Source organism: Brassica oleracea, chromosome C5 (genome assembly GCF_000695525.1).
Source record: "Brassica oleracea var. oleracea cultivar TO1000 chromosome C5, BOL, whole genome shotgun sequence".
Taxonomy (NCBI): Eukaryota; Viridiplantae; Streptophyta; class Magnoliopsida; order Brassicales; family Brassicaceae; genus Brassica; species Brassica oleracea.
The window spans coordinates 43,570,611-43,582,525 of record NC_027752.1 but is presented as its reverse complement, the minus strand read 5'-3'; the positions used below and the strand labels follow the sequence as shown (position 1 = coordinate 43,582,525).

The 11,915-nt window shown below is 38.5% G+C and overlaps 2 protein-coding genes, 1 long non-coding RNA gene and 1 pseudogene across 3 annotated transcripts; 2 read left to right on the top strand and 2 right to left on the bottom strand.

Annotated features, from left to right (window-relative positions):
- Positions 1 to 7: 7 nt before the first annotated feature.
- Positions 8 to 1,101, top strand: LOC106293093. Its single transcript, XR_001260354.1, has 2 exons — positions 8 to 226; positions 825 to 1,101. It is a non-coding gene; the product is annotated as an uncharacterized LOC106293093 (long non-coding RNA).
- A 1,459-nt stretch (positions 1,102 to 2,560) lies between these two features.
- Positions 2,561 to 4,077, bottom strand: LOC106344096. Its single transcript, XM_013783483.1, has one exon. It carries the CDS (start codon positions 3,720 to 3,722, stop codon positions 2,793 to 2,795), a length of 930 nt encoding a protein of 309 aa, XP_013638937.1. The 5' UTR covers positions 3,723 to 4,077; the 3' UTR covers positions 2,561 to 2,792.
- Positions 4,078 to 5,587: 1,510 nt separating this feature from the next.
- Positions 5,588 to 8,842, top strand: LOC106295684 (probable 2,3-bisphosphoglycerate-independent phosphoglycerate mutase 2). Its single transcript, XM_013731654.1, has 9 exons — positions 5,588 to 5,725; positions 5,769 to 5,935; positions 6,169 to 6,447; positions 6,685 to 6,888; positions 6,976 to 7,400; positions 7,684 to 7,876; positions 7,959 to 8,054; positions 8,146 to 8,301; positions 8,415 to 8,842. Exons 2-9 carry the CDS (start codon positions 5,771 to 5,773, stop codon positions 8,577 to 8,579), a joined length of 1,683 nt encoding a protein of 560 aa, XP_013587108.1. The 5' UTR covers positions 5,588 to 5,725; positions 5,769 to 5,770; the 3' UTR covers positions 8,580 to 8,842.
- A 220-nt stretch (positions 8,843 to 9,062) lies between these two features.
- On the bottom strand, positions 9,063 to 11,624 carry LOC106293200 (annotated as a pseudogene).
- Between the last annotated feature and the right edge of the window lie 291 nt (positions 11,625 to 11,915).

Here is an 11,915-nt window from a genome sequence, read left to right as displayed (position 1 = left end):
TTTCTCTTTGATTGCGTCTCTCTATTTGACGATTTGATCCGATTGGGATCTCGAATTTGAGTTTTGATGATTTCAAAATTGGTGATTTCAAAATTGGTGATTGAGCAGCCGAAGCACATCGGGCACGATGAATGGGACGTTGCTATGGAGAGACGCGACAAGAAAGTCGTCGAGAAAGCTTCAGCTCCTTCATCGTGATTCGATTGCATTCCCTTTTGTTCATCAGGTCTGTTTTGATTCTCTGATTCGATCCGCATGTGCTCTTTGTTAGTCTACTTATGATTTTGCTTGTCGTCTCACATGAAATTTAGTACACAAGTTTTGTTGTTTGACAAGGTGTTAGTGTGCCAGTGAAGTTTTGAGTGTGTGGGTCACTGTAAAGCTCTTTGCTTTTTTGGGTTCTAGATAATGTATATGCGTTTTGAAGAGCTTAATAAGATAGACCTTGTGGAGATAGCTACTGTATCAGTCATATGTAGCACACGCAGTTGCGTTACTGCTTAGTTCTTTGTCAGTGTACTTGGTTGATTGCTATTCTGTATAGTAAAGTCATTCTTCGAGGGAAATGAATGATATCCTATGAGTGTTTTATGTGTTCATAGATTATTATCCTCGTCATTTCTGCTTAGTTCTTTGCCACTTGAAGTTTGTGGATGGTGGTTTTTTTTTTTGTATTTGTTTTGTCTATGAGTGACGAAGATTCTGGTTATTGGTTTTGGTTAATTGATCATCTTTTTTTTGGAGCTCTATGCAGTGATTTTCTTTCTGTTTTCTCCTTTGGTCTTGCGATGTGTAACTCTGAGTTGCATGTTGATGTGATGTAGGGGCTTCAGGTGAACAACTTGTGGTCACAACTCACAAATAAAGTGTATTCCAGAAGAAGAAGAAGCTGGGGAATCTAGTACTGTTATTCCCGTTTGATTTTTCTTGGAGACAAGTTCGGATAAAGCTTTGTTGCTTAAAAACGTTTTTCTGATCTCGAATTGAGACCTTAATGACATTTGGTTTATAACTTCTCTGTTTGTTTGGGGTACATGCTGTTAAGGTGCATGACATTTGGTTTACAATACACTCTTAATAATAATCCTGAAGAATGGCTCATCATAAACTTTACAGTACGGATAGAAAATGAGGATTACCTACCTTCTTCAGGTGTGTAATTTGTTGCGGCGGGTAGGATCTAGAGTGTGGTTGTGTATTAGATAAGGAGAGATATTTGAGAGTCCAATGAAGCTAGTGATGATGGATGACATTGGTTTTATGGCTGTAAGAGGATGATGAATGAGGTCGGTCAAAGCGTCTGTCTTTGCTTGCAGATTCACATGGGGTCCCCTTGCTGTGTCCCTTTCAAGTGGGCTCATGTCTTAACTCTTCTTCGAAATGGTCCTCTCTTGTTACCAAACCCTTAATTTTTTTTAATACTATGTTCAGAGGAATTTTTGTTTCATGCCATTAAGTTGCTCTTACCAACTAAAACAGTAGAACCATAGATTACGGCAGTTTAAGAAACAGCTTCCATGATTCTAAAGAAGAATCACTTTGCTCTTTAGTGAAAACGAAGCTTGTTTATATTTTACCGTTGAGACCTCACTTTTAATGTGGATACCTTTTAGCTTTCTCTTCAATTCAACCAAAGATACAGAGAACAAAAGAGACGAATATTCTACAAATATAGTTTCTTTTTGGCAAAATTAGCAAGGATCTGGATGTCTATAAAACATAATTAATACAACATTTACAATTTATATAATGCACTTGTTTTCAGACCTTAAAAAGATTAGGCAATGATGAGACAAGACAGCACACAAAAACTAACTGATTAAGAATCTCATGGTGTCTGCAGAAGTCAGAAGGTATTGCAATGATACATACATACACATTGTTGTCATGGTATATAAAAATATGCATTATAGCACAATGAGACCCAAAGCCAGCCTAATCCAATCATGTTTTTCACAAGAGACCCAAAGCCAGCCTAATCCAATCATGTTTTTCACATTTGACTAAAACTTGTTTCAATCTCTGCCACAGCAAAGACTAGTACAGTAGTACCTGCCGCATGAGGGCTATGACTTGTCTTATGAAGTGCAGCTAAGCGAGACAATTCTGAACTAAAACATAAATGTTTGTAAAATTAAGCAGCTTCTATAGTATACATGGGGCCTTAATTGCAGGTCATGTTCTCAAGAGAAGACAGAAAAAGGACTGTTAAGAAAGAAGTTGAACTCTATAAATACAATCAATCCTCCACGATATCGAGCTCTGTGCATTGCATGGGGCCTGCATTGCAAACCATCTCCTCATGAACAGAGTAGAGACCATGCTAGGATAAACAAGTTGCATGAAGCTTAAAACTACAACATTTCATTTGAATCTCAATGAGACACTACTATCTTTTGAAGAATCCTAAACTCAAGGTTGAGAGTGGATGTTATCCATGACATCATCTCCTTAAGTTATATTATTGTCAAACAAAAGATGATGGAATTATTACAAAAAAAAAAAAAAAAGATCAATGCTTTACAGCAAAAGTAGTTAGAAAGGAAACAAAATGTGAGTGTACTCCAGAAACAATCCATATCTTCCACCAAAGTTAGTGATTTGAGTTGAGAGCACAAACAATAATACTTATTTCCTTAAATCACCCGCAGAGAAAACAAGATGAAAGTAAAGTTTTTCAACTTGCTAATCACAACGACCAAATAATCAGAAAAAAAAACACTTTACCAAAAAGAAAAATAATTGTAGGGAAAGAAAAAAAGACAGTAACATATGATCAAAGATGTACACTTCTAAGCTGCGTATTCAGTTTCAAGAACCGGTTGTGTACGAGTAGTTGTAGCAGTAGGTGCTCTCGTCTCACCGACCTGAGTCATCCTCAGAGCTTCCCCTGTCTCTCCAGCTCTCTCCATCTCCCTCATCCTCTCCTGCTTCTTGTACTTCCGACACCGCAGAACCAGAAACATCAAAAGCCCCAACAGCACCAATCCACCCAAAACCGAACCAACGGTGATCCAAGTTCTTGAATTAGACTCAGAGCTCTTCTTCTTCATCTCCTTCCTTGGAGGAGGAGCTGGAGAAGGAGCAGAGGCAACAGACTTCACTACCACCGAGAAATGCCCCTGCCTCTCCGTCTCGCATGTGTTCCGAATCGAATCACTGAAACTCGCTTTACCACTAGAGTCGAAGCTAACGCACTCAACAACACTCCCTCCTTGAGGGATCGGCTCCAGGTCAGAGAAATCGATTCTGATAGGATCCTTTGACGCCGTTATCTCGAGCTCCCGTAAGTTAACGGCGGAGAGATTTTTAGCATCGTAAGCGAGGAGACCAACCACAGGAGCTACATAGTCATAACCAGACAAAGGGTAGTACAACTGAGAGAAGTTCGCTAGGTTTTGGTAGACGAAGACGAGCCTTGTCACGTACGGCTTCACGATCACGCCTTTGGGAATCGAGAACTGTTTTAGAGAAGAGACGCCTCGTCTCCTCAAGCTCCCGCTTCTGAGCCTCATGGCGGAGAGTTTGATCCCCGTTAGATTCGGAGGAACGGTGGCGGCGTCGTAGAGAATGCCGGTGCGAGGACGAACGAAAGCTCTAAAAGAGTAATCTTGAAGAAGGGAATCAAGAGAAGAAGTTGCATTGGTGGTGGGAGGAGATTGAGCAGAGAGTTGGTAAGAGAAGAGAAGGAGAAGCACCTGGAGACAACAGAGAATCCTCATTGTTGGTTTGACCTCTGGAGATTAAAAAAAAAAAATTCCCCAGGGCGAGTTCAAAGCGGTGAGACGAGACTCAGTAAAGAGTCGCCGTCACGTCTGAGAGTGTGGAGAAGAGTTCAAGAAAGGGATAAAAATTGGAACTTTGGGGTTGAGAATTGAGGAGAGAGAAGCAATGGTTGGCGGTGGGGAAAAAAGGAGGAGAGAGAAGCAATGGTTCGCCGGTGAGAGAGAGAGAGAGAGAGAGAGAGAGAGAGTCAAAAGGACAAAGAGGGAGAAGAAGAGTGTTGTTGTCTTCAGTCCCCCCATTTGTTCACAAAAACTATACAGCCTGTTCATCGCATTTTCTCCTTTTTTTTTTGTCCCCAATTAAAATAATTCCATATAATATGATTCACATTCATATGTATTTACTTTATTTCCGCCAATCATATTGTTACATTTCAGCATTCATTTCGCCGTAACAGTTGTCGGTATACCCTTATTTGTTATTTGTTATCTGTATCTGTATTTATTTTTTTCCATATCAACCGTATATACTACTTTTATACCCTTTGACAAAAAAAATTTAAAACTGAAAATAAGCTTTCCTATTCTGGCCCAATTAATAATTATTGCTTTGACCACGATATATGAACTCAGATGAGGCCTTAGCTGGTTAGTGTAAGCCCATTAAAATTAGTAACTAGCCCATTACAAACTTTATGACGAAGCCCATCTCAAATTTTTGGTTTTTGCGTAAAAATTATTTTTTATCCAATCAAGTTTTTACCTTTTAGTTTTTGTTTTGGTAAGAACCATTTCACTTATCAATCAAGTTTTTTAAGAAATAGATTCCCTAAAATTTAGGGAAATTAGTTTTTCAAAATTTCAACCAATTTGTGAAGAAAAGCCAAAAACCAACTTTTGTGGGTTTTCAATATAAAAACGAATTTTGTATAACACTATATTTTAATTAATTAATAATAAAATAAGTAATATTTTCATAAAGATAAAATTCTCATACAATTTTTTATCATTTAAACATCAATGTATAATAATTTATTTGTGTTTCATATATGTAAATAAATATAGATAATTTTAGTATTAGTCATAACCAATTAGTTATTAATTTCTATAAATTAAATTATTGAATAATTTTAATAATTATTATACACACTTAACAACAACTAAAAATTATAAAACTTGAAATATTTTATTAATAAAATATATTATATTAATTTGAAAATAGCCATTCAAGTTCTAAAAAACAAAAAAAAATATTTTATGTAATAAAATTGTAAATAGTTTCAATATATTGCTTATTTATTGCTATTTTTTATTTTTAAATAATATATTGCTTATTTTATATAAAAAAACTAAGGATACAGCAAAACCAAAATCTAAAAACTAAAAACTAAAACCAAAAGCTGAAAATCAAAAAACCAAAATCTAAAAGTTAAAAACCGAAAACCAAAATCTAAAACCAAAATCTAAAAACTAAAACAAAAAACTAATGGAAACAATCATCAAGTATCTCTCGGATGTTCTGCATTGCTTTAGAATCATTCTTGTGTTGTATACTAGTATCTTGAAGTTGACAAAAAAAACTGGTATCTTGAAATATTGCAAATTTTAGAACTTAGGTCAAAAACAAATGATTGTTCATGGGATTCATACATCATTATATAAAGAATACTATTTTGTAAAGGTCTAATGATAAATTAGTTTATGGGAGTCATGTATCATAAAAAAAATACAGATCGGTAAATCCATCTAGAGGACACATTTGTTGAAAATTACGTACCCCATGTTCTAGGACATTCTTAACTTAGAATATTCGTTTCCGGGGCTTCAGAATGTTTACTTGAGCCCAAAGAAAAGCCCATTGAAACTCACCACGTCATCACTCGCTTTTCTCTATTTAAAACCTCATATTTGTCTCAGTGTCAGATCACCCGAGCATTTCTCACCACATCACCTCTTCGTCTTCGCCAATCTCCATACGAGCTTCCTCTGTTTCTCCGCTGGTAAGCTTCTCTCTCGCGTCTCAGATCTGTTATCTGAATCCAGCTATGGGTAGCTCCGGCGACGTTAACTGGAAACTCGAGGACCACCCCAAGCTCCCAAAAGGAAAAACCATCGGACTGATCGTTCTCGACGGATGGGGCGAATCCGAGCCCGATCAATACAATTGCATCCACAAAGCTCCAACTCCCGCCATGGATTCCCTCAAAAACGTACGTTCTCTCGCATATTCCTCTCGACGAAATCGCTAGATTCGTGTTTTTGTGTGAATTTTGAACGATATTATGTAAATAGATTAGTCGGTTTAGTATGGTGAACCGACCGGTTTAATATTCTGTTATCTGGTTTGATAGTTTGTTACACACACTCCTAAGAGGTGTGATTAATGTGTAAACGACAAACTGAATGAGAAATTAAGAGATTAGTCGTTTTTTTTCTCACACAGGGACGTCCTGATACGTGGAGGCTGATCAAAGCTCACGGCACGGCCGTTGGTCTCCCCAGCGAAGACGACATGGGAAACAGCGAGGTTGGCCATAATGCTCTCGGAGCAGGGAGAATCTACGCTCAAGGTGCTAAGCTTGTTGATCTCGCGCTTGAGTCCGGGAAGATTTATGAAGATGAAGGATTTAAATACATTTCTGAGTCTTTTGAGAAGGGCACTGTGCATCTTATTGGGCTTTTAAGTGACGGTGGAGTTCACTCTCGGTTAGATCAAGTGCAGGTAGCTTTTTTTAATTCCTTTACATCTTAAATAGGAATAAATAGAAAAAGAATGAGTAGTAATGTTTTTGTTACTTTTGTTACAAATTGATAAGGAATGTTTTTGTTCTTTCATAAATGGTGTAATTTATAAGAAATGAGTAGGAATTGATTATTCCCCTTAATTCCTCACTAGTTACAGCCTTATAATGTGTTAAAAGTGTTGGCGTTTGTTAATTTTCTATATTTGTTTCTGCAGTTGCTGTTGAAGGGTTTCGCAGAACGTGGCGCTAAGAGAATCCGTGTTCATATTCTTACTGATGGTCGTGATGTTTTGGACGGCTCTAGTGTCGGCTTTGTGGAGACTCTTGAAAGTGAGCTCGCTGAGCTACGTTCCAAGGGTGTTGATGCTCAGGTTGCTTCTGGTGGAGGTCGTATGTATGTCACAATGGACCGTTATGAGGTAAGAATAGAGTCCATGAACTCTAGGAAAGGATTAGACTTGAACTTTCAATTCCTGAATCCTGATTATGCTTTGCTTTTGTTGCAGAATGATTGGACTGTTGTGAAACGTGGGTGGGACGCTCAAGTCCTTGGAGAAGCTCCCCACAAATTCAAAAACGCTCTTGAAGCGGTTAAGAAGCTGAGGGCTGAACCTAAAGCCAATGACCAGTACTTGCCACCGTTTGTCATTGTTGACGACAGTGGGAAGGCTGTTGGTCCGATCGTTGATGGTGACGCGGTTGTTACGTTCAACTTCCGTGCTGATCGAATGGTCATGCTTGCCAAGGCCCTCGAGAATGAAGATTTTGACAAGTTTGATCGCGTACGTTTCCCAAAGATTCGTTACGCAGGAATGCTCCAATATGATGGAGAGCTAAAGCTTCCTAGCCATTACCTTGTTTCTCCACCGTTGATTGACAGAACTTCTGGTGAATATCTTGCACATAATGGAGTCCGTACTTTTGCTTGCAGGTTAACCTTCAGAATCTCTCAAATCTTTGCTGTTTCTCATTTATAAGTTTTATACTCTTTAGGACGTTAGTCTTTATGATCTGTCATGGTTTATTTTTTTGCTTCAATTGATATTAGAAATGAAATCCTGAAACAAGTAAAATGCCTTCTCTACTTGCTAGTTAGAGGTCTAGTTATGCTTGGGGTTACTTGCTATTTGAAACTGGTGAAATGTCCTAGCTGTCGTTTTCTTGATGAGGCTTGAAGGTATGAGTTAACTGACGCATTTATATTGGTGAAACAGTGAAACTGTTAAGTTCGGCCATGTTACCTTCTTCTGGAATGGAAACCGCTCTGGATATTTCAACGAAAAGCTAGAGAAGTACGTTGAGATTCCGAGTGACAGCGGAATATCATTCAATGAACAGCCAAAGATGAAAGCGCTGGAAATTGCTGAGAAAGCTAGGGACGCTATCCTTAGTGGCAACTTTGACCAGGTGAGTGTATGATCTTTATCGTTTGTATCAACCCCTTCTGAAAATTCGGTTTCTAACTATGGTGTGAATGAACTTCTTGCAGGTGCGTGTTAACCTGCCGAATGGAGACATGGTGGGTCATACCGGCGATCTTGACGCTACTGTTGTTGCATGCGAGGCTGCTGATGTTGCTGTTAGGGTAAGATTTCATTTTATGCCTTTGACATGTGAATGTGAGTAACTAGTCTTGGTTGCAATATGACTCACAAGTGCTGCTGCTCGGTGTGCAGATGATTCTTGATGCCATTGAGAAGGTGGGAGGGATATATGTTGTGACAGCAGATCACGGAAATGCTGAGGACATGGTTAAAAGGGACAAAGCTGGCAAGCCGGCTCTTGACAAGGAAGGAAAGCTTCAGATTCTCACCTCTCACACCCTGAAACCAGTAAGTTCTAGCATTACTAAAAAACTAAGCGTTGTGCATCATAAAGATTAGACCAAGTATGAGTGAGAGGTTTTACTACCAGAAGTGAAATTCCGGCATGATGTGCGTTGCAGGTGCCAATTGCCATAGGAGGTCCTGGTTTGTCAGCAGGAGTTAGGTTCAGACTGGACTTGGACACACCAGGGCTTGCGAATGTAGCTGCAACGGTGATGAACCTCCATGGATTTGTGGCTCCTGGCGATTATGAGCCGAGTCTGATTGAAGTAGTCGACAAGTAATGATGGTGTGGTGATCGTTGTTCCCTCTGAAAGTCCCACTTGAGCTTCTCTAAATCATGATTCTGTTTTACGTTTTTTTCTTTTTTTTTTTTCCTCGTGCTCTTCCTTTAATAAGGCCCTCTTGATTTTTTAGGTGGCGATAGTTTAGACTCGCCACTATCAGCTGTCTGTTGTGGGTCAAGTTAAACACTGCATTTGGATGTTTTTGTTTGGCACAAACTGACTTTTGATTTTGAAGGTTTAATAATAATTAAACGAATTACATAAAATTACTTGGAGTATAGAGGCACCGTTTTCATATATTAAAGAAGACTAAAATAGAGATATCTCATACAATTAAAATACCTAGAATGAAAAGTATAATTTCGATGTATAAAGTAATTGCTCTTGGTTTTGTACGTTAACATAATTTTGATTAGTTGATTTATTATACGCTTAAAAATGATTTTCACAAACTCAAATCAGAGAAAAATATTCAAATCCATGAAATGTTGTTACATTATGAATTCGTGAACGATAACCTCAAAATATATATATACACATGACTTAGTATTGAATCAATGTTCACCAGTATGTAAGAAATCAATGAGATGAAAGAACCAAAGTGTTTTTCTACTTGGGTAATAAAGATGATTACCCACTTTCTTCACTCAACTCTCCTAAAACCTACACAGCACTATCAGCATTGCATCGAGTATTAATATCACTCAGTAAGGAGGAAGCAAATGCATCATACCGATGCCAAAAATCTGTTAATCCTCTGTGACAAGTCCAGCGTGTTCCATCCCAGGAGGCGATAAAGGAGGAACCACTGATTCAGCTCCAAGAAGGTGCCGCCTTGCAGAGATACCCTGAGACTCCTTGTCCTTTGAAGTAAGGGACTCAGATCTTGATGAGTTGCTTTTTCTTTGAAAGATTTGTTGAAGAAGCTGATGACACAACTGAGCTGAAAACACCAGACTCTTTCAATGCCTGTATAACAACCTGCATTATACGACCAAACGTTAAGTAAGCCTTTTACACTTGACATTGCAAGAACTCGATGTAATAAGTTGATGAGTATTGCTTACCATTGGTGAATAAATGCAAGTCAGGATACCCTTCCTAAGTAGTTTCGTCTTCACCTCTTTGTCGCCCCACACAACATGTTCACGGTACCTAAACAGGATTAGATATTAAGACCAGTTTTTTTTTTTTTTTTTGCGTAATCAAAATTAGTACATTAACTTTTTCAACTTTGCCAAGGCTCTTACCAACTTAACATCTCTTCTTCAGTAGCTGTCGACGCAATTATAAATGCCTACAAATGTTCACCATCCAGACGGCATCATTACAATAGTAAGTGGAATTGAACACACAAAGTCACAAACATTCTAAGAAATAACTTTAAAGGAAATCAAAAGATATCAAGAAAAATGATGCTTACAGATCTGTCAAAATCCAGCATAAAGCATCTTTTCACGTCTTCTTTCGTAGGCTTGCAGCCACATCGATCACGTCTGGATGTTAAGTCAGAAAATTTGGCATATGTGTAGTGTAACACAGCAGCCTCCTCCAATTTAATCTCACTGCCAAGAATTATTTACAAAACATGATTTGGCTTCATAAACAATATAAAATATTGATGAGCTGTTCACCGTAACTACACTCCACTGCAAACTTTCTTATCATAGTTACATGATTCTGTAGTAGACTAATATAAATGTCTTATCATGTTCCCCAACCAATAGAAAACTAACTTATGCTTGAATACTATGTTCAACATACTTGGGAGTCTTCATGTAGTTATGCCATCTGTGTGCTCCATTTGGTCGGAGGTGGTCTTGAACCCGAGCAACTGATTTGCCGTTACCATAAGTCAAGAAGTAGTTTGGATTGTTTCGTGTTGCTTCTTTGTACATTCCAAAATACGTATCTTTTGGGAGATGGTCATAGTTCTTCTTAAACATTGACACCTGCTTGCAACAAAACATATCTCAGAAAGTCATACTAACATAACAAAAATAGAAATGTTGACACCAAACAGCTCTTCAGTCTAGTTATACCTCTGTAAAAGGATCCTTGATATCATCACGTTCCACGCTGCTTTCCTAAACAAAAACAAAACCCAAAATTAAAGTATTCATATCCAGGCACTCTTAACACTCACCAAACTAGCAGAAAGTTGACTCACATAATTTGGGAATATAACCATATCAACATTTGGAGGAACATCAAGAAGCAAGCGTCTCAGTGAGTGCTCACGAGCACCTGCTGGGTATATTAGCTCATCTGTGTCAAGGTGAAGCATCCAATCCATGCCCGCCTCCTGATATTTTTAGCAAGATTAAGACCAGATAAAAGAGTGAAACATACAAACATGAAACATGAACCAAAAATGCTTTTACCCTTGCCATGACAATAGCCATTTCCATGTTGAGAGATTGCTTGACAAACAACAGGGCTTGTAAAAGAAAGAAGATAGCCACGTCTCATTCCAAATCCGGCTGATGAAGCAAACCAAAAGAAAAAGAGCATGACGTCAGTAGTAGAAGATACAACATTATATGAATGCACATAGTTGACTAACCTCTTTGCCTGCTTCTCCTCTAGATCTTTTGTCCTGTATATCACCTCAACCCCCTGCAAGAGACATTGGCCTGCATTTATTGACAATAGTCGAGCTAGATTCGAGCAGTCGGATGAAGAAGATTGGTGAGCTTTCGGGGAGACTGATGAGACAGTCTCCATTCCGGGGAACACCTCGTGGTTGAGATCGGAGTTTCCTCCGCCGGGGACTGAGGTTGAGGAGATGACGGAAGCGGAGGCGGGATCGGCGAGGCCGCCGCCTCGCCATTGGAGGATGAAGGCGAGGCAGGCGAGGGAGACTGAGAGTAGAGTCAGTAGAAGAAGAAGCCTGGTGATGAAAGAGTTAGTAGGAGAGGAAGATGAAGAAGAAGTGATTAGTGGAGCTCTGTGGTTGAGCATCGATTTCATGGCGAATTTCAAAGACAAAGAAGGAAGCTTTTGTCTGATTCTGAGATCTAATCTTATAAAATTTGAACTCTCCTCTGTTTCTTGTGTTCTTTGTAGGTTCTGTTTCGTACGGTGTCCACGTCAGACAGATTAACAGTTTATTGAGAAACATCCAATCAAAACATTTCGTCCCTTCAAAACATCCAATAAACTGGGCCCAACTGATTAGCCCAATCCATTGTAACTGATTTTTCAGGAATTTTTTTTATACTGTTTTGTTTAGGCGTTCTGAGCCGTTGGATTTGGTTCAGTTGATTCGAATTTTCAAAATTTTGGTATTATTTTCATAAGTTCGATTCATGTTTTACTAATTAGGATCGT

Bases quoted from the DNA above. Each gene is read 5' to 3' on its own strand.
- LOC106344096 (XM_013783483.1), bottom strand. From the start codon at position 3,722: ATGAGGATTCTCTGTTGTCTCCAGGTGCTTCTCCTTCTCTTCTCTTAC.
- LOC106295684 (XM_013731654.1), top strand. From the start codon at position 5,771: ATGGGTAGCTCCGGCGACGTTAACTGGAAACTCGAGGACCACCCCAAG. The intron at 6,889-6,975 runs GTAAGAATAGAG...CTTTTGTTGCAG, and splicing joins TCACAATGGACCGTTATGAG to AATGATTGGACTGTTGTGAA. The intron at 7,401-7,683 runs GTTAACCTTCAG...TTGGTGAAACAG, and splicing joins GTCCGTACTTTTGCTTGCAG to TGAAACTGTTAAGTTCGGCC.